Consider the following 25,000-nt stretch of genomic DNA (forward strand, 5'->3'; position numbering starts at 1 on the left):
TGATCCAAAATGCAGCGGCACGTGTATTGACAAGAACAAGGAAACGGGATCATATTACTCCTGTATGAGCTGCTCTGCACTGGCTCCCGGTAAAATACAGAATAGAATTCAAAATCCTTCTTCTGACTTACAAATCAATTAATGGTCAGGCTCCAGCATATCTTAAAGATCTCATAGTACCTTATAAACCAACTACAGCATTACGCTCCCAGACTGCAGGGTTACTTGTGGTTCCTAGAGTCTCTAAGAGTACAATGGGAGCCAGAGCCTTCAGCTATCAAGCTCCTCTCCAGTGGAACCAGCTTCCAGTTTGTGTTCGGGAGGCAGACACACTCTCCACATTTAAGAGCAGGCTAAAGACTTTCCTTTTTGATAAAGCTTATAGTTAGGGCTGGCTCAGGTTTACCTTGGATCAGCCCCTAGTTATGCTGCTATAGGCTTAGACTGCCGGGGGACACCTCCCTGCTCTCCTCCTTCTCTTCCTCTCTCCTCCCCTCCCTCTCTTCTTCTCCCTCTCTATCTGTATGCATTTATGTAAATGTAGTCACTAACTCATCATCCGGGGCATCATCCCCGGAGTTTCTGTGTCTCATGTGGCAGGTTGCCACTGATAAAGTTTACGTCAGGATCATGAATCGTGGCTGCGCCTGCTGACTCTGGTCCTGCTGGACACCGGGAAGCCTTATTGACATTTTCCTGGATTCATCCAAACTTTCTCTTTTTTCAACACATCATTTCTGTCAAATGTTGTATTTGTACTATGTTGTTTATCCTGTACACACGACATCTATTGCACGTCTGTCCGTCCTGGGAGAGGGATCCCTCCTCAGTTGCTCTCCCTGAGGTTTCTTCCATTTCTCCCCCTTTAATTATGGGGTTTCTTTTAGGAAGTTTTTCCTTGTGCGATGCGAGGGTCTAAGGACAGAGGATAGAGGGTCTAAGGACAGAGGGTCTAAGGACAGAGGGTCTAAGGACAGAGGGTCTAAGGACAGAGGGTGTCGTAACCTGTACAGTCTGTAAAGCACACTGAGACAAATGTATAATTTGTGATATTGGGCTATACAAATAAATTTGATTTGATTTGAAGCTCGCTCAATATCTTCAAAAGTAAACTAAAAACATATCTCTTTACTTTAGCCTTGTTTTCTTTGGGAGGCCGGTAAAGAGTGCATTCCAGTAATCGAGTCGACTTGAGACTCTAATGTAATATTTTCACTTCCATTTACTGAGCCTCCACATTTGAAAAGCTTTAGTTCAAATGATGATCTTCTAAGTGCAGTTTATGTTCAAACAGAATGTTTTCTTTTGACTTTCTCAGAATGACAGAAGCTTTAATCCTCTGAAAACAAACTGAAGTACAAGATCCCAACAGACGAGGCAGGTACGCTATGAATTAATACATGCAAGAAGAATATGTTGTACAGACAACATCCTGATGATTCATCTGTTCTTAGTCTTACCAGTAGTTGAGCTGAACAATGTGAAGTTTATCTTCAGGGTGGCACGAGATGAAAGTCACACGGTCATTAAAATCTCAGGATCTGATTGTTGTTGAAGCTTCAGGCTTAACTGTTGGACTTCTCCATCTTTAAGGAAAAATAATCTGAGTGATCAGAAAGAAAAGGTTTCTTGTAAAAAGCGCTTTTGAGTCAAAAACAATGTTAGTCTGAAGCTCCATGGAGTAGCTCTTCTGGAGCTTTCTGTCCTATCATATGATCTTCATCACCGAGCTCAGTCATGGAATTGTAGAAGTTCAAATTTCCATTTTTGCCGACCACGTTAAGGAGTTCTTACCCACGGTGGTTTAAAAGTTAAGCTTTGAAACTGCGTCTTCTGAGGAATATTATGTGATGCGCTCGAAAGCTCCAGAACTGATGCGAAATGGACTTTTTAGTGAGATTATTTTCCTTAAATTTGCTAGTTCCAAAATCAAGAATAAACTGTAAACCTTGAAGTCAATCCAACGTTTGTCTCCCTAAACAGGCGTGTAGTGTTGAGGATCAGAGCCCCATCGTCGCCCCTGGAGCGTGACGATGATCACTGAGATCTTCATCGTGTCGCTGGCGGTTCTGCTGCTGTCTCTGCTGATTCTGCTGATTCTCTGCTGGGTCCTCACACACAGCAGAAGCAGGTGACAACTGATCAGCAGCTCAAATCAACATCCAAAGTTATTATTATTCACATTTGGCTGATTGAGGATTTTATTGTCGTTTCAAACCTGTGTAGTTTAGTTTGGTTGATTCCGGTTTCCTCGTCACAAGACGTGTGTAAACAAAAGGTTTAGGTAAATCAACGTCCTAATATAAACACTTAAATAGTTCTTAATTAAATCATTAGTTCCTGAAAGCACCTTAACCCTAACCCAGTGCAGGGAAATGTAAGTTGACAACTTCTGCAGGTCTGAATGTCAGTTCTGATTCCTCAGAAACTTCACAGAGATAAAGATCTCAGCTAGACAACCCGCTCGTGTCCTCATTGTCAGAACCGAACCAGACCACGCCCACAAGCTGCTGGACGGGCTGCTGGACCGAATCTTTCTCCAGGCAGAACCCGGATCAGAACCTGGAGAGGATCTTGAAGAAGTACTTGAATCAGTTTCTGGATCAGAGCCAGAGGTTTCAACAGCAGCTTCTCTTCCCAGCAGAGGTGTTAGTGAATGATACCTTCTCTATACACACTGTAAATATAATCAAAAAAAGACATTTGACATAGAACAATTATCTTTTCCTTCATGAGATGTATTTCTGTTGGAGTAAAAGCTGAATCAGCAAAAACTAAAACTAAAACTGCATCAGAATTAAGTTTAGAGCATTGAAAGAAGTTGAAGCGGCAGCGGAAACAGAATCACTGAAAGACATTTCCGTTTTCATTTCAAAATAAAAGCCCTGAATTGTTTTTCTGTGGACAGAAATCCCTTCATTTAACACAAGGCTTTTATTCTGAAATATTTACAGGACAGTAATGTGGAAAATTATGGCTCTAATTTTTAGTTGTGGATTATTATTGTTAACAAATAAGCACACACTTTTTATATTTTCTTTTGTCTAAAATAAATATAAATGACAAGTATAATTAAATTAAATTAGGGTCAGACAAAGTGCACTTAAAGTCGATTTAATTGAAAGCGCTGGAAATAGTTGAAGTGTCATTTGAGGTTTAAGTCCTCTCAATAAATAGAGGCACACCATTTTACATTAAGGATGTTTCTAATTGAATACATGAAACACAAGTAGATAAAGAATAACATACAAGCGACACGTTTCTAAGTGATTTTGTCTTTAATTTGAACTTGTAATGACGTGAAAGTCGTTCTCTGCACCTCCAGTTCAGTCAGCAGCAGCTCAACCTGCTGGCGCTGACATGAACTACAGATGATTTAGACAAAACTGTGAAAGTCTGAATTATTCTGGTGTTATGTAACTTTGACTGAAGCTTAATGTCGATTTGTTTCTTTCTCCTGAAGCAGCGAAAACTCTTCGGAACAAACTGTGGAAATGGATCAGTGTTGCAAGTCCTCCTGCAGGTGAGAAGAAAAGTCTGTGGATCAAAAGTCACATTCCTATTTACATAAAACAAAACCATAAATACAGAAATAATAAACAGAAGCCTTTTATACAAGGTGACGTATGTAATACATTTGCTTCAGGTGATTTTCATCATTATTATTATATTTCCCTCATTTCTGTCACTTATTAATTTATTATAGTGAAACTTAATTATATCTTATAAATCAATATAATAAATGCATTGATGTCTTTCTCTCCAGCACCTCCTCCTTCTCCTCCTCTTCCTTCTCCTCCTCCTTCTCCTCCTCCTTCTCCTCCTCTTTCTCCTCCTCCTCCTCCTTCTTCTCCCACCAATCAGGATCAAACTGACGACCTCAGCGTTTGGTGGTCGGATGCATCGCAGCATATGTTTCACTCCTCTCACGGCGCCTCCGGCAGTGCAACGTGGAAAGAGAAGCAACATGATGAGTCACAGTTATAGAGAAAGATAAAGAAATCAACAAGATGATAAAAGGCTTTTTATTTTAGGAATTACATTTATATACACTGACTTACGTTTGAGAGATAAATGTGTCAAAATAAAACTGAATATAAAAGGAGGAGCTGCTTGTGTCTACTTCTGTCTGAAATCAAGGACGGGTTGTTTCAATAAACGCTAAAGATGAATAAATAAACTCCATCTGAGCTCAGCTGACCCTCACTGTCAGTGGGTAATACAGTCCGCCTGCAGAGGGAGTGATGGAGCTGCAGCTGGTTGATACGAGAGCTTGATGATCAGCGATTGGCTTCTGTGCTGAGAGCAACTGTATTTCAGGATGACTGGATTGGATGAGATGATGGTGTTCTGGCAGGAAACTCCTCCTCGTGAGTTTTAAACTTTTAAACTGAGGGGGTGGATGAAGTCTAAACATCTGTGATGTGTTGAGTTTCAGTCAGAGAGACTCACGCTGACACAGAGGAAGTGTGTTGCTCTGTCATCTAGTTTTCCATGTCAGCTCACGCCAGGAGACAAGAGAACAAAGTATGAAAAATGAAGAATGATGTAGAGTTTCTAAATATCTCATAATGACTTTATGAATCCAAATGAAGAGAAGCTAAGTCATAAGGACTTTAACACCCAGTGGGAATCATGTAATGTTTTATATGTAAATGAGTTTGAACTGTTTTATGAAGCCAAGTCTTTTGGGTCGTACAGGAAGTGGCCAAAAATGTTCCCTAAAGCAACTCAACCCTCCACAAAGACACTGATAAAACAACACACACACACACACACACACACCCTCACACTCCCTCCTCAGTTATCTGTTTCTTCTCTGCTGTCGCTCTAACACACACACACACACACACACACACACACACACACACACACACACACGCGAGCGCGCGCTCACACAGAGGGAGGTAGATAACTCTGTGATTCCACTGCTGAATTTTTAACGCTGTTGTGGAACTTTTTTTTTCCATGCGGGTTACTGTGGCACCAGGGTACTGTTACACGGACAGAGACACGGGTTCAGTTCTGTTGTTTACTGAGGCTGGACGGACACGGGACTGTTCATGGGGAGTACGGTGAGTTGCTCTCTCTGTTTCATGTTATTTTCTGTCTTTATTTCTTCTTCTTTTTCACATGAAATTGATGTTTTCACACGTTAATTATTATCTCACACTAATATCACAATGTAACTTTCTGATATTTTACATACAAAAACACAATTTTCACATTTAGTATCAAATGTCACATTTACATATCGACACATTGTTAGACAGAATTCACGTGATAAACATTTCTCATATAAAGTTTGATTTGGATTTGTGAAAACATTTCTTCTTCTTTTTTTTAAATAGGGAGTTTCTGTTTGATGTCACTTCACTTATAGTTCATTATCTCTTTTCAACTATCTCACGAACAGTCGTGAACTGCGTGACATTTTACAGTAGATGAGCGACCTCTGACCTTTGACCTCCTGACTGCTGCATGTAGTTCTGTTGTGGATGAAGTTATTAAAAAATAATATTATTATATAATATAATAATATTTTTCAAGCCGTTAACATAGTGCAACATAAGTCACTGTAAGTAGTTCTATCTACTCCCAAATACAGGAGCTCTGAGCTGGTCTAACTCACCCTCACTATCACTGACTGTGTACTTGGCGCCTTTAACCTCTTGAATTATTTATTGTAGGAGGTTTGTTTGTGTGCCTGTGCTCTCTTGTGCATACTAGAGGGTTTCTAGTAGTCTAATCTGTTTGATTTCAGCTGCTCCCAGTCTACATTGTTCATTGTAACAGATCTTTGTTTTATTTATTTAAAGTTCACTTCCCAACATGACACTAAGCATGCTCAGTGTCATCGTGAATGTAAAGGGGTGTCACAGGATCATCAGTCTTATCTTTCTAACATGTTCCATGACTACTCTTCATAAGGAATGACGTACCTGCTCACAAGGGTTTATTCTAACTCTACGTTGGAGGCATGGTGCCTTGTTTTCACTTAGTAAAGGTGTAACTCCCATTCAAAGTTATGTTGGAAGTTAAACACAGCTGGTGCAACATGTGAGTCTTCATGAGCTTCATTTTATCGAACAGGTTGAACTTTGAACTGAAGACAAAAGTCACCAATAACAAATGATAGTGTCTTTTTTAAGTGCAGTTTTCTAGTAATACTCTCTTTCAACTCACTCAAGTATCCCTTAGTGCCAAACCGCAGTCTTTTCTTCAATGTGTTCATCGTAAATCGTCATCGCGAATGCAATGACCTGTCGTTTCTGCAGTAAAATTGTCGCCACCATAACTTCAAAGCCAGAATCCCATTGGACGTTGTGAAGTTCAACGTATTAAGAGTCAAATTTCACCCTGAAACCAGGCAGAAGATAAGCAGAGCGTGTTGGAGTTTACATTAGTTTAATCTCATTTAAATATGAAGTCTCTTAACATTTGGACAAAATGTCAGCGTACAGCACAAATGTCGTACTTGCACTTTTGGGTGTATAAACCCTGAGAGCTAACGCAGTGTTTCACCGCCCTCTCTGGTTAAAGGTTGCACCTGATGTCACAGTGTACTGACACACGTCTACATCGCTGCAGCGAGACGAAGTTAAACTACTGGAGGGCGCCATCTTTGCTCTATCTTAGAAAATGGACAGAAAACTCTAAAAACAGCTTTATGCTTCGTCTTTTCAGAAAGACTGAGATGAAGTTGTTTTAAAGAATGATAAAGACCATCGTGAACCAGACTTTATTGTGAAACCTGAACTCTCGCGTCTCCTCCCTCAGGCCCGTCCTGATGCCAGTATCGTAGCACCATGACCCTGAACACTCAGAGAGAGAAGGAGCCCCTGCGGCGGCGAGACAGCACACCGATTCCTCCCACCCACTTCTACCAGCACCCGTCCTGGACTCGGGACCTCCAGGACCCTCGGCTCCCCAGCAGCACCCAGCGCAGCCACCCTTCCCTGGGACAGTCAGCGTCCTACCACCCTGGAGATAACTCCCTTCACTACCGCGCCCAGTGGAGCTCGGACTCGGACGACGACTCGCAGAGCGACTCGGACTGTGTTTACAGAGTGGTGTTGCTGGGCGACCACAGCGTCGGAAAGACCAGCCTCGCAGGAATCTTTGCTGGGATCACAGAGAAAGATGAACAACCTGGAGGTGGGATGTTACGCTTGGTTGTCTGATTCATCTGGTTTGTCTGTAAACGAGACGATGTAACTTCTAAAAGACTTAAAAAAGACATAACTTCTTTTATAGATAACATTTTGAATTCATGAGCAATAAACCGCGAGTTCAACACTCGCAGGTTTCGCTGCCACATCCTTTCTTGGTCTGGAAGCTCATGGTGGCTGATTTGAGTGAACTCTAGATGGATACTGCTGTGAGTCAAGGTTATCAACTCAAACAGTAACAACTGATTGTGTTAAAGGAAACAATGTGTTAAAGGAAAAGTTTGACATTTAGGGAACTACGCTTGTTGCCACAAGTTAGATAAGAAGATTAATACCACTCTCATGTCTGGACAGTAAATAGCATATGAAGCTACAGCCAGCAGCTAACTTAGCTTAGCATAAAGACTCAGGGGGAAACAGTTTGCCTGGCTCGGTCAAAAGGTGATCTCTACAATCAGATCTGTGTGCAGAACCTGAAGGAACGGGACAGGACTTTGCTTTGGAAGTGTTCTGCTTTGTGTTTGTAGTCTGAGCAGTTTTGATCACATAGAGCAGGCTTTGGTTGAATGCAGGTAAACAAAATGTGTTTTGTCATTTTAACTTTGTGCCGGCTAAATGTTGGTGTTGGTTATTGCGCTTGGTTACAGAAAACAGTAACTGCCGTGCCCGGCTTCTGATTCTGAAAAGAGAGAAAGATCAGCGCAAGATATATGTTTTCACTGGCAAAAAAAGAGGGAATAAATACAACGCAAACTAAATAAACAACAACAAAACAAAACAAAGGTATCGGCCCAGGATTTCCCAACTGGTGCATCTCTTGTTGTAGCTTTAATACTCCAGCTCAGTCCTCCGCAGCTCAGTTTCTGTCTCTGACTTTGTTCTGTGATCACAACCTTGACCGACCCAACACCATCGATCAGCTCCTGTGTCACGTGTTGGTTGGCCCCAGGCCATGATTGACAGGCTGCATTGATCTGTGACAGTCTGACATGGTGTGCGGGGGCAGAGCCTGCCTGCAGTTAGTTTTCAGTTCGCCTGGTTTACTTTCTGCTTTCGTTTTACATGTTTTATTGGTGTGTGATCGGAGTCCCTTATGCTGCTGTTTGCAAGTCATTAACTGTGTTTTCATTGGTTGTTTTTGTCTCTTTATGATCACAGATATGACAGGCCGCTGTTGTTGGTCCTCCATGTTGTTTATTGTTGTTAGACAAAGCTCACTGCGTGGCTCTAGGGACGAAGATGTTGGCCGGTCAGTACACCACTTTCACCCAGGCTGAAATATCTCAGGTTTTAAAGCAACACTATGTAACTATTTAAAACAGCTTCAAATCATTCTGATGCTACTCTGACTTGTGACTGTTGCTGGTATGTAATCTTGGTGAGCGGGTCGTACAATCTCCGGGAAGGCTTTTACGGCACCAAGTTGGTTTTGGTGAAACTGGATCTGCAGAATTCAGATTTTTAAAAAATGCACCTCAGGAATGCACTGCTGTTGTTTTGTGATGTCTTTCTTGTGCAGCATAAATGCATTTAGTTGACAATAAATTATTCTTGAATCCTTGAGCCTCAGTGTTTAATGCTAATTAATCTGACACATTGTATACATTATACTTTCTAAACATCAGCATGCTAGTGTTGTTATGTTAGCATGCTAACGTTAGCATTTAGCTGAAAACACCGCTGTGTTAAGTACAGCCGTACACAGCTGCAGATTCTCAGGTTTGTTGTGTATTGTTTGTTACAGAGGACACGTACGAGCGCACACTGACAGTGGATGGAGAGGAAACCACACTCATCGTCATGGATACCTGGGAGAACGACAAACTGGTACAGTGCGTGTGCGTGCGTGTGCGTGTGTGTGTTACTGTATGTTATCTTCAATTCGATAAACTTATTATTGCTGATTTATTTTACAGGATACTCTCCTCTTTCTTCACAGTTTCTTTGCATAGCAGTTACATTATTTAAAATACAAATGAGAGTGTCAGGATCACATGAGTTCACTGTGTGTGTGATTAAGCCAAACTTCCTGTTGCTCCTTCACAATAAAAGCCTTCTAGTGGTTCACTGCGTAGAGGCTTTTATTGAGGAACATCAGCAGTTTACATTATTAGTATCTAAACAGGAATATGCAGATGTTCAGATCAGAAAGCAGTGAGTCTGCTGTGTGTTACATGATAATAAGAAGAACACAGCTGAAGAAACAGATTGGTGTTCCCAAATTAAAATCTGGATTTTAAAATGAAAACGTTTCTTTCCCTCCATCTTTATGTCCATGTCTTTGTTCCTGTCAGGAGGGCGCGGACGACTTCTCTCAGGACATCTGTCTGAAGGTCGGGAGTGCTTACGTCATCGTTTACTCCGTCACCGACCGCTCCAGCTTCGACGCTGCCGCTGAGCTCCGTATCACGCTGCGACGCATCCGCCAGGCCGAAAACATTCCCATCATCCTCGTGGGCAACAAGAGCGACCTGGTCCGCTCCAGAGAAGTCGCTGTGGAAGGTAGGGGTCAAAGGTCACAGGGAGTACATACATTGACTGATACATACAACGATTGACTGATGTTTATACAATAATTTATTCTCCTCGTGGACGTGTCTTTTATTTCCCAGAGGGCCGAGCGTGTGCCGTGGTATTTGACTGCAAGTTCATCGAGACATCGGCGTCTCTGCAGCACAACGTGACCGAGCTGTTCGAGGGCGTGATCCGACAGATCCGCCTCCGTCGGGACGGCGGTGAGGCCCTCCAGCGCCGAACCTCCATCTACAAGCGCAAAGAGAGCGTCACCCAGAAGGCTCGCCGCTTCCTGGATCGACTGGTGGCTCGCAACAACCAGCGCATGGCGGTCAAAGTGCGCTCCAAGAGCTGCCACGACCTGGCTGTTCTCTGAAGACACGTGTCCACCAGGAGCACCAGGCTGGAGCGCCTTAGACTCGTTGAAGTTCTCTCTGGTTGGGATATTGGTGGGCGATGGTGGGGATTCTCAAGTTCAGCGAGTTGACAGCAAAAATTATCAGCAGCGAACGCAGTCAGCGGACGGTTACGTACGTCGCCGTGAACTCACTTTCCTGTTCGACCATTTGATCATAAACTTTTTGTGACTTTCCAGATGATCCAAAAAACAGACTTTAATGGATCATCCTTGTTAAAGGATGGATGACTGTGTGTGTGTGTGTGGTGTGTGTGTGTATGTGTGTGTGTGCGTGTGTGTGTGTGTGTGTGTGTGTGTGTGTGTGTGTGTATGTGTGTGTGTGTGTGTGTGTGTGTGTGTGTGTGTGTGTGTGTGTGTGTGTGTGTGTGTGTGTGTGTGTGTGTGTGTGTGTGTGTGTGTGTGTGTGTGTGTGTGTGTGTGTGTGTGTGTGTGTGTGTGTGTGTGTGTGTGTGTGTGTGTGTGTGTGTGTGCGTGTGTGTGTGTGTGTGTGTATGTGTGTGTGTGCGTGTGTGTGTGTGTGTGTGTGTGTGTGTGTGTGTGTGTGTGTGCGTGTGTGTGTGTGTGTGTAAGACTGTTCAGGATGTCCTGTAGTTTCCACTGTGCTGTTCTCCTGAGGTTTCTACTGTTTTTAGTTCAACACTGTGCAGAATAAAGTCTTAAAGGAACAGATCTCAGACATGCAGTAAAGGTAAACACTTCATTTTATTACTTTTCCTTCATTCTTTTATTTTTTTATATATTTTACAAGTAAAATGTGGATTGCTGCAATCATTTTCTGCGTCTGGGAGGCATGTTCCTGTGTTTCAGTTCACCGCAGGTCGCACTTCGTCGCTGCTCTGGTGTGCTTACGCCGTTACATCCTGGATGATAAACATCAGCGGATATAATTATTCGTTTATGATTTTACTAATGTAAAATCACTAGGTGCAATCAAATCTTCTCATGTGTGCTTTGTATTTAGTTTGAATCTCCTTGCTGCAGGGATCACACCTCTGTCTTCCACCTCACGTAAACATCAGGTCGCCTCCTGGATGTTTGCTGTTGCTGTGGTGACGCGTGGTCCGTTAGCCACAGTTGAAGAGAAGGAGGTTTGAGAGGCCGTCATGACGTCAGGGTTGCATGCTGACACCTCTGTCGGGTTGACAAAAAGCAGGCCGAGTGTTTGTCTGATGGGATGGTGTCTTATAACGGGACTTTTCTGCCCTGAGTTTAGTCTCAGGGGAGCCTTGTTACTGACCTGAATACATGTCTGGAAGTTACATTTGAACCAGACTAAAAGTGTGAAGCTCTACTTAGCCACAGCGCTATGTTGACGTAAATGCTAACATGACGTTTAGCAGGTTCACCATATTAGTTTAGCGTGTTAGCATGCTAATGGCAGTAAACACAGAGGCTTGGTGGGAACGTCATTAGTTTTGCAGGTATTTTTCATAAACCAAAGTATTGGACAAATAGTTTTTTACTTCCGCTAAGGAGGTAATGTTTTCCATTTGGTTTGTTGGTCTGTTTGTCAGCAGGATTATGGAAAAACTAAAGGTCTGATTTTCTTCAAAATGGAAACTGGAAGGGTGCAGCATGGATCGCATCACGTGGTGGATACACACATTATTTTTCACTTATGGAAACAGGCTTGGCGGAGGTCTGTGCTCTCCGAGTTTTGCAATCCAATCATCCCAACGGGGACGTGGATCTCTGATTTAAATTTTATGACAGTTTTACTCAAACCACAAATGTGCAGATGTTGGTGGTGCAAGAGGAAACATCAGGACATCAGGTCTTTTTTTAAAGAAGTGAACAGAAATGAATCTGAACTGCTGTGAAATGAAAACAAACTGTTTTAAATCCGCAGCAGTTTATCTTGAAACCACATCAGGCAGACTGATTATCCCGGCTTTTACTGATCAAACATCCTATCTGTTTATTGATCGGGCATTTTAGTGACACATGCACACACACACACGCGCGCGCGCACGCACTCACGCACACACACTCTGTGTTTGTACAGGGACAGTAGATGGAGGGGAGTGTTTAACATTGATTTGATGAGGGTAATGGAAAAAATGCATGACTCTGCTTAACCCGGATGACACACACACACACACACACACTCACACACACTCTGGTGTATAAACATCCTCTCAGCGGAGGAGGACCAGAGGCTCAGTGCTGTGAGTTCAGCTCCCTCCTGAATCCGTTATGAAAAGAAACATCAGAAGAAAACATGATTTCTTCTCTGAGGTGTAGAGAAGACTTTTTAAATAACTGATCAGTCCTACTTCTTACTCTTCTTCTCTTGTTTTATTTCCAGCACATGCATTTGTTGGCTGATTTCTGTTGAAATGCGTCCATGCTTATGATATACAAGGTCCAGTTGCATTCTTGACTAATAATCCTCATAATCCACAAACTCTTTGTGACACCAGAGCAGAGAAATAAACAGAAACAGTGCAGGAAAGCACAGCAGTACTCTCTAGGATTTGATTTCCTGTTGTGAGTCCATGATGATGCAGGTACAGATCAGTCCGTGAGTTAACCTGTCAGTCAACATAAACTTAAGTCTCAGCTCACGCTAAGGAAGTCTTTACGGCCTGTGGCCATCAAACCTTTACAGTATCAGACACAGAGTCAATACACTGGATTTATATCGCCTCCGTCAGCTTTAACTCCATCATTTATTTATTTATATCTTCAATAGTGACTTAACTGTACAAGAATGTTGTGCAATAATTCAACTGGTTTACTTTGACATTAATACTGCATTTATTTATACTGTTAACTTCAAATAATATTCTTATTTTAACACACTTTTAACATTATTATTATTATTTACACTGTTGTATATATTGTAGTACACATATTTATTGTTATTATATGATAGTTTATTGCACATATTTTTACATACTCTTATTGCTATTTTTCTTATTATTTCTTGTATTATTTATGTTTATATATGTTTCTACTCTAGAATGGGATCTTGTACCTTAGCTGGGGCTAACGGGGGCTTCAGGTCAGGTGAACCTGTAAGTTTCAGACTGAGTGAGAACAACACTATGCAGCTTATCTGTGTGTGAACACACCGTCACTGACCTGAACATTATTCTAAAGAACATTTCAAACATTTCAGCCCCTTTGATTTACAGCCACAGAGCAGAGAACCCCCCTGTCCCCCCCCGCCCCCTGTGTTTATTCAAACTGCACAGTTTCCTCTCTATCTGTCTCTGGTTCTGTGTAGAAACTTCAGTCCTGTAACTCTGCCTCTTTATTCACACACTTAAACACTCTGACGCTGCCAACAATAAGTGCAGCAGTGTAAACTGTGGACTCTCTGCAGCAGCTGAGTGTGAGACTCTGGCCCCCCCTGCTGGCTGGAGGCTGTCTGCTTTCTTTTAATTCATTATACAAACTAAAGAGGACATTTCAGACACATGAATATGAAATAAATATAAACAAGTGAACAAGAAATCTAATTAACGAGTTTTGCAATTGCAACACAAACATTTAACACTCGAACAATGCATGCTGGGAAGTCTGCTAATATTCTAAGTGTCTATTTAAAAACTTTATTTGAGGAGTTACGTGAACAGTTTGCAGTACATTCATTCAACGCATCAAAGACAGATTCCTCACACACGTCTTGTTTGGTGCTTGTGAGGGAAATGCCACATCAGCTATGTGCTGCAGGGGGCTGTGTGGTGCAGAAGCTCATGCCCAGACCTGAAACCACATGCCTGATCACATTATCACTCTGCCCCTCCACACACACACACACACACACACACACACACACACACACACACACACACACACACACACACAAACATATGCGCGCACACCTGCAGAGTAGAGGAAAGAAGAGGAGAGAACAAAAAGAAATCACGCTCCGCACAACCTAGCTAGATATCCAGGTGGACCGCAGGAGGAACCAGGGTATTAACTAGTCCTGCAAATATGTTGAAAACATTTTCAACCCTTTAATTAAAATCTGGTTTGTTGCCAAGTAGGTTACACATACAAGGAATCTGGGTTTGTGTACTGTTGCAAAACAAAATAACACAGTAAGAGAACATAAAGGTTTCCATAATGTTTTCTTTAAACTACAAATAAGAAAAGTATTTAAAATCTGCTAATATTCTAAGTGTGTGTCTTTAATTAAAAACTTTATTTGATTCGATGCATCATTTTCAACTCAAAAGTGGGATGAACTTAAAGAATTATGATAAAAGATAAAAGAAGACTTACAGTGAACATTGTGTACATGAAACTTTACATTTTAAATTAATACAAATGTGATTATTGAGCCAGTAGCTGTTCATGAATACGCCATTTAAAGGTATTTGTTCACCTGTAAACAGTTTACTTTATTTGATTAAATGCAACAACAACAAAAAGATTGAATAATGAGATGTTTTATTTACGCGTTCCTAACAATAAGCTAAAGTTTTATATCACTTATAACAAAACTAGTATTAGTCTTTTAATACTATCAGGAGTATTGATGCTTAACCCGAACCAGTCACTTTCCTTAATGCAACTCCACACTGCGTTGAGTGAGGGGGCTTGTGCTTGTGTGGGAATGCCACATCAAGCATGTGCCCTCATGCCCAGACCTGACACCACATCGGCACCTACGCTTTGAAGCATGCTCTCTGAATGTAAGGAACTTCCGAGCCTTAAAGTTTGTCTTCCTTTGTGCTTGCATGCTGCGTTTCCTAAATTATAAAACATAAACATTAGCACAAAGTAAATATGGAGCCTGTTAGATGTCCAGGGCAGGAGGAACAATGGTATTAACAAGGCTCAAGGTACTTCCATCATGGAAGCGGGGGGAGGGTGGGAGGTGTCGGGATCCTGAGAGCAGCTGCCTCCTGTTGACCTGAGAAATATTTACCTCCAAGAAGCACATCATGTCTCAATATGTTTGACAGCTCAGTTTGACAGCTCAGTTTGACAGCTCAGTTGTACTGTACAGTCTGTAAAGCACACTGAGACAAATGTATAATTTGTGATATTGGGCTATACAAATAAATTTGATTTGATTTGATTTACTGATATTAAAGGAACAGTTTATATATTATTCATCAACAGTATATAAAGGAACAGTACTTTATATCATGTTATCCCCATCAGCTTTGAAACCCACTCAAGGTGGGGCTTAATCAACATTCTTGTGGATAAACGGGCATCAACGTTAATCACATTAACACCGGAAGTTATGTCCGTATCCTTCAAAATAAAAGCCAGTTGTTAGTTAGAGTATAACTTTTGTATGGTTGGCACACACTGTGTATCCAAGACAATAAAACATGAAATATTACATACTTTAATTTTGAGGACAAACAGAACATTTGATGGGGGAGTTATTTTGTATAATGTAATCTTCTAATTGTAGGTGCTGCTTTCAAATGTAAGGGTGAGAATAATAATATAATAATAATTACTTTATTAAGGACAAAAAAATAGGTCCTTAGCATACTACATTTAAAAAGAAAAGAGCCTATATACAACAATATAAAGTTAAAAAAAACATTTCATAGCAATACATTTTGTACATGTGCAAAACTGTGAACTTTTGCACATCCCACCATCAATATGTTTGCACACCTTGCACTTAACTGTGATATTGTACACATTTGTTATTGTATTTTTATGTAGTGTTTTTATTTATTTATATTTTCTATTAATATTCTTGACTTTTTCAGTACTTTGCCTTTATTTTAATTTCCCCTTATTATGTGTATTGTTATACATCAAGGCAAATTCCTTGTAAGTGAAAACTTACTTTTCAGTAAACCTGATATACTCACATATATCGGGCTTATTTGGTACTTCCTCGTGGATGGTTGAACTGTAACATGTAAATGTAATGTGTAATTTAGTAACAAATCTGTTAGACTTTTATTTTTGAAGGTTTCACCGGAAGTTGTGCTTTAATGTTGCTGTTTGAACACTCTTGGAAAGCAACGTCTTGAAGCGGCCGTGTGAAGCTAACGGAAAGATTTGTCTGGGTTTATTGAGACAGTACAATAATACTGATCAGACAGCAGCAGGATGAACAGCGCAGGTAGGAACTGAAACACACGACATGACACAGCATTGCACGGGACCCCAAACTGACCGTCCTGCAGCTGGTGGAGCCTAATGGCTGATCCGCAGGCAGGCACGCCTCGCCAGGGTCCTGCAAACATTACACGAAAATAATTCACAACACTTCAACAAGTTTGAAATATAATTTAAGTTTTTCATAGTAGATTAAATTCGAGTTTAAATAATACATACATATGTACATACACATACATACAATAATACATATGTGTGGAAAAAAGATATCAACATTAAGTTTATATTCTGATGATGTTTAGGCCAGCAGAGAAGGCCACTGTTTAAATGTCCAGAAATATTCTTTATTCAAACTGTCTTTTTTTTTAAGGGATTAGTCGTTTATTTTCTAGGTTTACAAGTTTATTGATGGATCCATTGAATTCATCAAAGTCCATTTGATGGCAACAGATTGTTTCGGGTATTTCTTCCTCTGGACTGAGAAACCATCTCCACAGTGACTGACTGTGCATAGTGCAATATAGCCTACTTATGCCTGTATTCAAAGAGAGGAAACAAATATTAGGAACACTTATAGGCATAATAAAAATGTACTTTGAATATAAGTGATTAATAATAAAACATAGGACACAAACTATGCAGCAAAATGGGACGTGAGGAAGTGGAATTAAATGTGATTATGTAGGCTACACTGTGATGAATAGAAATATTGTAATCTTCTTCCCCTCCTGTACTTCCTGCTTTGTCTACTTCCTAAACTCATTTCCCATCTCCTCCTCAACCTCTCCTTATCTTTCTGTCTTCCACTCCTCCCCTACCCCCTTCAATGCCTGTGTTATCTCCTCCCCTGCTTCCGCCTCCTTGCCCCCTACGGTACCTCCCCCTTCTTTACCTGCTTCACCACACCTTCAAAATCCCCTCCGTCCATTTTGTACTTCGTCCTCTCATTCTCAACCTCCTCCTTTTCTTTCTCTTTTCTATCTCGACTCTGTCCACCAGCTCCTTACCTCCCCCTCTCCTCCTTTCCTTCCTCCTTTCCTTCTCTTTCATTACCACCTCCTTTCCTTTCCTAATATCCTCCCCTCCTTTTCTTTTCCTACCTCCTTTCCTTCTCTAGACAGGCTAGCTGTTTCCAGTCTTTATGCTAAGCTAACTGGCGCCAGCTTCATATTTACCGCACAGACGAGAGTGGTCTTAATCTTCTGAATCCCAAAATGTTGAAATATTCCTTATAAGACCCTGCACAGCCATACTTCACCCATCCACACACACGTTTTCACTTATTTTGTTTATTCCAGCTATGTATCCCCCTCCCACCGCCCCCATGGCCGACATGTTTGGCAACGTGCCCGGCTATGAAGGCACCGTGGCAGGAGGAGGTAAGAAGAGTCCAACAAACACACAACTCTTCACATGAAATTCATTGTGCTGCAACTACTTAAAGTTTGTTGTTGCTGATGCAGGAGGTTACCTCCCCCCTCCTATGCCCATTGAGCCTGTTGCCCCGCCCCAGCCCGGCCCTGTACCTACCGACTGGAGGTAAGACCTGACATCACCTGATCACGTGATGCTGATGTTACTATGAGTTTGGTAGCTGAGATACCGGTGTTGTTCTATTCTGTTTGTTTTTACTTCTATTCTCTAGGCTCTTTAATGACTATTAGTAATTGCACTTGAATGTAATGTTATGTCCTAATGCTTTTAATGTTTTCTGTAAAGCACTTTGAATTGCCTTGTTGTTGAAATGTGTTAATATAAATAAACTTGTCTTGCATTCAGAGAATATTCTGGTTAAATTCATGGTGTGTGTGTGTGTGTGTGTGTGTTGTAGCATCCCCTCTCTGTCGGAGGATGTGGCTCGTGAGGCGTTCAAAGGTTTTGTGTCGTCACACTGCTGCTATAGTAAAGGTCCTGTCAACGATGGAGTCATCACCAAAATGGAGCCATACAACACCTACAGGGTGACGTGATGTTCACACTTTTTATGGATCTGTTACCTGCTGCTATTACTGGTGTGCTTGTTACTTAAAGCTGGTTTTGGTTTTTTGAGTCATTGGGCAAAAGATCCATAATGATCTTTTAGCATATTGTAGCATAAACTAGACTTCTGCACTTCCTCTTGGCTTTCTTTTCACACTTCAGAAAATCTTACCCGTGATTGGAGACTTGACCAAATCAAAGCTCATTTCAAAGATTGGATTTCTTCTCCACGTGTTTACATTGTATTTGGCTAGTTGTTAGTGTGTAATCATCGCTCTTCTAGTTATGGGATTTGGACACATTGTGTGGTGAAAGGATGTTCAAACAGTGGGAGAAAGCTAAATAAATGGGCAGAATCTCAGTGTGAGCTTCAAGATTGCACTCGTTTGTCTTTCATTGAATGAGAACATTTTGCTTTCAAAAAGCAAAACTCAGAATCTGTGAGAGGATTGAAAGATATTTGTTTCAAACAGTCTAAATGCTTTGCCTTCTTTGTATTCGTTCAAAGTTCGTTTATGAAACTCGACATGGTTCCCTGGGTGGTCAGAAATTAAACATAATGTTATATCGCTGAGGTATATCGGCGGCCAAGAAGTCATGCTGTTGTTTTCATCGACCCAGCCATCCTGCAATGTCAAGGGATCAGGCACTGAAACGCCACTCGGCATAACCAAAAGCTTAGTCTTTTCTTTTTCTGTGATTGAAAGTCTTTCGTTAGCTGTTGGTTGCTCCTCAATGCCCGTCTCTGATGCAGCAAACACCCTGATGCAGCGAACACCCTGATGCAGCGAACACCCTGATGCAGCGAACACCCTGATGCAGCGAACACCCTGATGCAGCAAACACCCTGATGCAGCGAACACCCTGATGCAGCGAACACCCTGATGCAGCGAACACCCTGATGCAGCGAACACCCTGATGCAGCGAACACCCTGATGCAGCGAACACCCTGATGCAGCGAACACCCTGATGCAGCGAACACCCTGATGCAGCGAACACCCTGATGCAGCGAACACCCTGATGCAGCGAACACCCTGATGCAGCGAACACCCTGATGCAGCGAACACCCTGATGCAGCGAACACCCTGATGCAGCGAACACCCTGGCAATAAGCTCCAGTTCTGTTCCTGAAACCTTTAAATTAAAAATACTTTCAAAGCTTCGACTTTCCACATCTGAGCCTCATCATAAGAAAGGAGTTCAGAACTCATTGTAGAGCAGTAGGTTTGTTTACAACACGCTTGAAGAATAAGCTAAATACAATGTAAACACGTAGAGAAGAAATCCAATATGGCGGCCCTTGTAGAGTTGGTGCTCACGTTTCAACGCCCACCACACCAGCATGCATTGTGATTCCACCGGAAGCCCGAAACTCCGAGTCCATGTATTGACTGTTCTACAAATGCAGGTGCGCATGCACGTCCTTTCCGGTGGTGAAAGCCTGATACAATGGCAGAATATCCTGCAGGAAAGGTTGCTATTGCAGCATTGGCAACAACTGCTTACACCGCAAAGCAACACACAAAGACAAAGAGTCTTACAATATCAGCAAAGCATTTCAGAGATGACGATAATAGTTTGGCTTTCTTCTAACAATGGCCAATGGCTCACGTCTGCGGCTAGCAGGAGGCTAAACTAATAGGAACTAGGGCTGGGCAATAATTCAATATGATTTATCTTCTATGTTTCTCCTATAACTTCATTTGAAACCTTTGTTTATTTTGCACTAAAAACCCTTAGAGACAATACTCAGAGATTTCCATTTGTATTGGAGTATTTAACTTGCATGAATATACAAAAATAGGCTTTGCCATGTGGTTATTTCAAATGGACTATTTATTTAGCCTCCTGAATTACCAATAGAGGATTTTGACCATATCACCCAGATCTATTAGCAACATTTTCTCTCCATCTCTGAAACGCTTCCTAGATATTGTAGCTCGCTAGAGTTTCAAATTAAAGTATATTATCTCAAAGAGCTTTACAGTCCCACAAGTTTCCAAAGACAACAGGACAGTAATTCTTATAGAATTGTTGCTATTTAATGACATCGGGATCAGAATCACGATCGGGATATGTTTGAGGACAGAGGGCAGCGCTGCAGGAGGAGGGCAGTATCTTTACGTGTTTTTTATTTTTCTTGAATTACTTTATGCTGAAAAGTTACTATGGCCACTAAAATAACCTGCCTACCCCTGCTTTAAAGAGACTCCAGTCGGGTTTTGTTACTCCTTGTTCAGACCACAGATCATACAGTATGTTCACAACATACGGGGCACACGTGTCCACACAGCCAGTTTGAGGAAGTCTCGGCTGACATCACTTAAAACCAGTTTATAAATAGTCTGCCCCAACACCCCTCTGTAATACCCCTGCCCCCACCTTATGCTGCATTTGCTATTAGCAGTTCCTAGTTGGTGTTTACCCATGGATATCCTAGTAAGTGTAAGTCCCACTAAATAAATCAAAAAGAAGTAAGATCTAAGTCATGCAACTTTAAGGAATATCAGTTTCCTAAATCCACTGATATTATTATAATCATCGCTGCGTTGTGAGTAATTACTGCTTCTGTTACTGTGATTTTGTTTGTTTATAACTCCTCTTAACGCCTCTGAAAGCTTAAATGACTATCACTTCACATGTGTGTTTCCTGCTCTGTAGTATCGACTGGAGACGTTCGCTGAGTCCAGGTCAAATGAGTGGGCCCATAAACCTCATGAAGGTAAACACACACAGACGTTTGTGAATCCTTAAAAGGTCCACTAATTGCTTTCTTGTGTTGTTTAATTCCTGTAAGTAAGTGGGATTGATGAGCCTTTTGTTGTGACTTTATTGCTTAGTTACACACACACTAGTACATCTTAAAGGCACCACTTAAGATCAACTGTTTTTCAGGAAGTTTAACTGCCCGTTTCATGGGGTCTTTAACCCTAAAACCAACTCCGAGCCTTTAAACAACCCTTTGAAAAGGTGAGTCTGATATAAAGAGCTCCTCTGGGCTTTTCTCTGGAAGACAATCACCATGTCATGTCAACAACTTCATCTCACACAACACACACGTGTCCTTGAACACACCAACAGGAGAAGCAGATAGTATGGATCAGAAACACTGCCTACATTTCCCACAAGGCAGCTGGATAGTATCTTCCATTAGACCCTCTCAGCCCAACCCACGTCTTCAAACTTCACACCTTCTTTGTAATGGATCTGAGGTGTCCACGCCCAAGCTGAGATGGCCCTGATGACATCACTATGGCAGCAGGTGTCATTTGTTATTGACAGATGGGTGGGGGGGACATCTCTTGTGTGACCTACAGGTGAGCCGGCTGACTTCTACACCCAGACCGCCCCGCGGCCCTGGGAGGTCCCGACGACGCCTCCCAGCCTCTTCACCGATCACACGGAGCAGATCCGCGTGCCCTACACCTCCTCCATCAAGGTGATTGGTTAACAGAAGCCGTCCGTCACAGGCCGCCTTGTTGCTATGGTTATCTCTCTGTAGGAGATCATCAGAATCATGCACATAGAGGTGAAGCTTTGACAGAAATTAGCATAATGTAGCATACTAAATAGCATGTTAGTTTGTACGCAGCCAAACTGTCGACCTCAACTATGTTTTTAAACTGACAGCTGACAGCCAATCGGATAGCAGCATTCTGAAGTGACTAACTGTAAAGCTATTTTTGTGTGTGTGTGTGTGTGTGTGTGTGTTTAGGATTGCCACAGCTGCCATGCCACAGGGACGATGCCGTGTAAAGAGTGCAAAGGCGATGGATGTGTAAGAAAATCAGTTATAATAAACTACATAATCATTGAACTAATTTGATGTGGATTTACGATGAAACTCTCCATGTTAATATTTGTGTGTGTAGAAACCGTGCTGGGTGTGTCACGGCTCTGGGAAGAAGGGTGATGACGAGTGCTCTAGCTGTAATGCTACAGGCAAAGAGCGGTGAGAGACAGAAGGGGGGTCGGGGAGTCCTGCTGCCAAAGTTTCTGGCTTGTGACCTTTAAATCAAACTTTTATATTCACGTTCCCATCTTTCTTATTTTAAAGGCTTCCCTAGGTTTTCCCAATAAGAGAGAAAAGTCTGAATAACAAAGTAGCAGATTAAGACCTTAAATTTAAATTACACTGTAAAGTCAGTACCGTATTTTCCGCACTATAGAGCGCACTGGATTATAAGGCGCACTGTCAATGAATGGTCTATTTTCGATCTGTTTTCATATATAAAGCGCACCGGACTATAAGGCGCATTAAGCGAAACAAAACAGTCAGATAAGTCAGTCAGTCAAACTTTAAACGTGTTCACAATAACTCTCAACATTGTTCAAACGTTAATGAGCGTATTCACAATAACTCCCAACCTTGTTCAGTTGTAACACGTAAAAAAAACAGTCTGATACCGCCAAATGGTCTTCTTTACTTGGCGCAGGTCATCTTCTTGCTTCCTCCACTTCCGTACCATTGATTCATTAATGTTGAATTCTCTCGCAGCTGCTCTATTCCCATGTTCTACTGCGTGACTGATAGCCTTGAGTTTGAAGTCCGCGTCGTAAGCGTGTCTCTTGACAGGTGCCATTTTGGGGTCCTTATACACACACACTGTAATATTATGGTGAAGCACAGTATGTATTACTCCGCGACGCGGACTACGGTAGCCGTAATGCTGCAAGCGGTGTGGCTTTGTAGTTTACCAAAGTCGTACTAAAACATTTTGACAGAGCGCCGTGTACCACACAAAATCGCTTCGTGATCAGTAAACACAACCAGAATTAATCCATATATAAAGCGCTCCGGATTATAAGGCGCACTGTCGCTTTTTGAGAAAATTAAAGGCTTTTAAGTGCGCCTTATAGTGCGGAAAATACGGTACTCTTGGATTAAATCACAGAAGGATGTGAAACTTGTCATGTCTGACTGTGCGTGTGTGTGTGTGTGTGTGTAGGTGTAGAACGTGTGATGGTAAGGGAGCGAAGAAGTGTGAAACCTGTGAAGGAAAACGACAACTGCTGACCTACATCAACCTCAAAGTGGAGTGGTGAGTACTAATGCAACTCTTACAGGGGTCCTTGAGAAGATTCCTTGAGACCTTGGAAATGTTGCATGGTCCTGGGTGAGATTTCAGTGGTCTTTGAGGGAGTTCTGTGGGGTCTTAAAGGCATCCAAAGGGTTGTCCTTGATGGTGTTCCATGGGGTCATTGAAGGAACTCTAGGACTCAATGGGGTTCACATGGTTGTTGAAGAACAAATATAAAGTGCATAAAGAACTCACCATTACGCTGGATTAGTGGGAGCCCTGAGCTTGTGTCTCTGCAACGAGCCGGTCCAATATAGAGGGATAAATTCTTCACCAATAGTAAAAGGTTTCTTCTCTTAGCAATACAGTTAGTCACTAAGTATGACGCTCTCAGTGCACTCGCATGTGTTGATGTGGTGACCATCAGTAATTCTTTATGTCCTTCTTGTTCATGTTTCTTTCTTTCAAAAAACTCCAAGGGCTCGTCTTTTAACGCTGGGTGCCGGCGAAGCCGTTATGAAGGATAAACTCGTATTTTAAGTGACTCCTGCTGTTGTCTTTTAAATGCAGCTTTCTTTTCTTGGAAGTCGTAGGCTCTTCTGTCTCCTCATTGGGTCTTTTCCCTTTTCCAAAAAAGCTCTTTAAAGACGTTTGTTTTCCACTCATCGTTGCTTGTGGACTTAATTTTTGAAGTAAAGTATCACGTGACTGAGACGAGCGTCTTGACCTATGGTCTTGACATGTGTCAAGAGACACAGACGCACAGACGACTGTATCCGGGGATTTTTCAAAATAAAACCTCTTTCAAAATAAAATATATTTTTATTCATTTCTTCTGTGCGGTACCAAATGACCCACGGACCGGTGGTTGGGGTCCACTGATGTGTGCGTCAAAATGATTCTTTCTACTGTCACTGAGTTTTATTTCAGTGCTGATCACAACTGCTAAATATTCATTAATTTCAGAATTTTAACCTTTTGAATGCCAATTTGTTTACATAAGGCCATCAACAACTCAAAAACAGAATTCCTTTCTGTATACTAAACGCCAGGGGGAGTTTCTCTCCACAGTTTGGGAAATGTCAAAGCAACAACATTGATTTGATCAGGAACATATTACAAAAACATGAGAACATGTCTCCATCTGGTAGAAGATCGTAAAATAAAACCTGATATAATAGAATGCATGACTTTATGCTGTAATGGCTGTGGGGTCGACACTTATGGTTTTAATGGGTTTCAATGGAGACCTTTTTGTCCTTAAGGAGTGTCTGCATTTTGTCGTCACAGTTAGAAGACAAAATAGACTTATTTATAGACTATTGTTATAGACTTAATATCGAAGCTGAGGTTGAACTCTGCCAAAATGTATACTATATACATTAACACAGCCAAGATTATTGAAAACATTGAAAGCCAGTAGTGAGGCGCAAGGGTTAATGAGGTCCAATTGTTCCTTAGGAGGTTCCCTGGTTCCTTGGAAGATGTTACAGACGCATAGAAATGCTGACACGTAGTGGCTTTAATGTAGTTTCATAGAAATTGATTTTTGTCTTGTCATGGAGGGCGCTTTGTGGTGGCATAAACCTGCACAATGTGAATTTAAATGAATACAGATGCATACATGTACACTGTTTGTAATTTAAATAACTGATGGAATCACGTATTTGTATACAGTATATTGTTCTTTGTGTGTGTGTGTGTTTATATGTGGATATATTTGTGCATCTGTGTTCAGGACTAACCATGTGGAGGACCACCTGGTGCAGCAGAACTCTGGCTTGGAGGTCGAGGATCTTCGTTCAGTGACCGGGAAGGAGCTGTTCAAGAACAACCAG

General features: G+C 41.7%; 2 protein-coding genes across 3 annotated transcripts in view; both read left to right on the forward strand.

Annotated features, from left to right (window-relative positions):
• The first annotated feature begins 4,950 nt into the window (after positions 1 to 4,950).
• rem1 (RAS (RAD and GEM)-like GTP-binding 1) lies at positions 4,951 to 10,396 on the forward strand. 2 transcript variants are annotated; one of them, XM_029432482.1, is made up of 5 exons: positions 4,951 to 5,075; positions 6,781 to 7,158; positions 8,917 to 8,999; positions 9,467 to 9,674; positions 9,785 to 10,396. In XM_029432482.1, the coding sequence occupies exons 2-5, from the start codon at positions 6,810 to 6,812 to the stop codon at positions 10,060 to 10,062; spliced, it is 918 nt and encodes a 305-aa protein (XP_029288342.1). In that variant the 5' UTR covers positions 4,951 to 5,075; positions 6,781 to 6,809; the 3' UTR covers positions 10,063 to 10,396. The 2 variants fall into 2 exon arrangements, with proteins under 2 accessions (XP_029288342.1, XP_029288343.1); XM_029432483.1 differs by having other exon boundaries at positions 9,470 to 9,674.
• A 5,613-nt stretch (positions 10,397 to 16,009) lies between these two features.
• Positions 16,010 to 25,000, forward strand: part of LOC115008718 (protein SSUH2 homolog) — a 12,169-nt gene continuing 3,178 nt past the window's right edge. The window contains exons 1-10 of the mRNA XM_029432480.1: positions 16,010 to 16,165; positions 17,460 to 17,540; positions 17,625 to 17,700; positions 17,993 to 18,122; positions 20,803 to 20,863; positions 21,459 to 21,580; positions 21,857 to 21,919; positions 22,014 to 22,093; positions 23,091 to 23,183; positions 24,901 to 25,000. The exon at positions 24,901 to 25,000 is cut by the window's right edge and continues 6 nt beyond it. Coding sequence (XP_029288340.1) covers positions 16,153 to 16,165; positions 17,460 to 17,540; positions 17,625 to 17,700; positions 17,993 to 18,122; positions 20,803 to 20,863; positions 21,459 to 21,580; positions 21,857 to 21,919; positions 22,014 to 22,093; positions 23,091 to 23,183; positions 24,901 to 25,000 — 819 coding nt within the window. The 5' untranslated portion in view covers positions 16,010 to 16,152. The remainder of the gene's footprint in view (positions 16,166 to 17,459; positions 17,541 to 17,624; positions 17,701 to 17,992; positions 18,123 to 20,802; positions 20,864 to 21,458; positions 21,581 to 21,856; positions 21,920 to 22,013; positions 22,094 to 23,090; positions 23,184 to 24,900) is intronic.

The sequence above is a fragment of the Cottoperca gobio genome, chromosome 5, assembly GCF_900634415.1.
Source record: "Cottoperca gobio chromosome 5, fCotGob3.1, whole genome shotgun sequence".
NCBI lineage: Eukaryota > Metazoa > Chordata > Actinopteri > Perciformes > Bovichtidae > Cottoperca > Cottoperca gobio.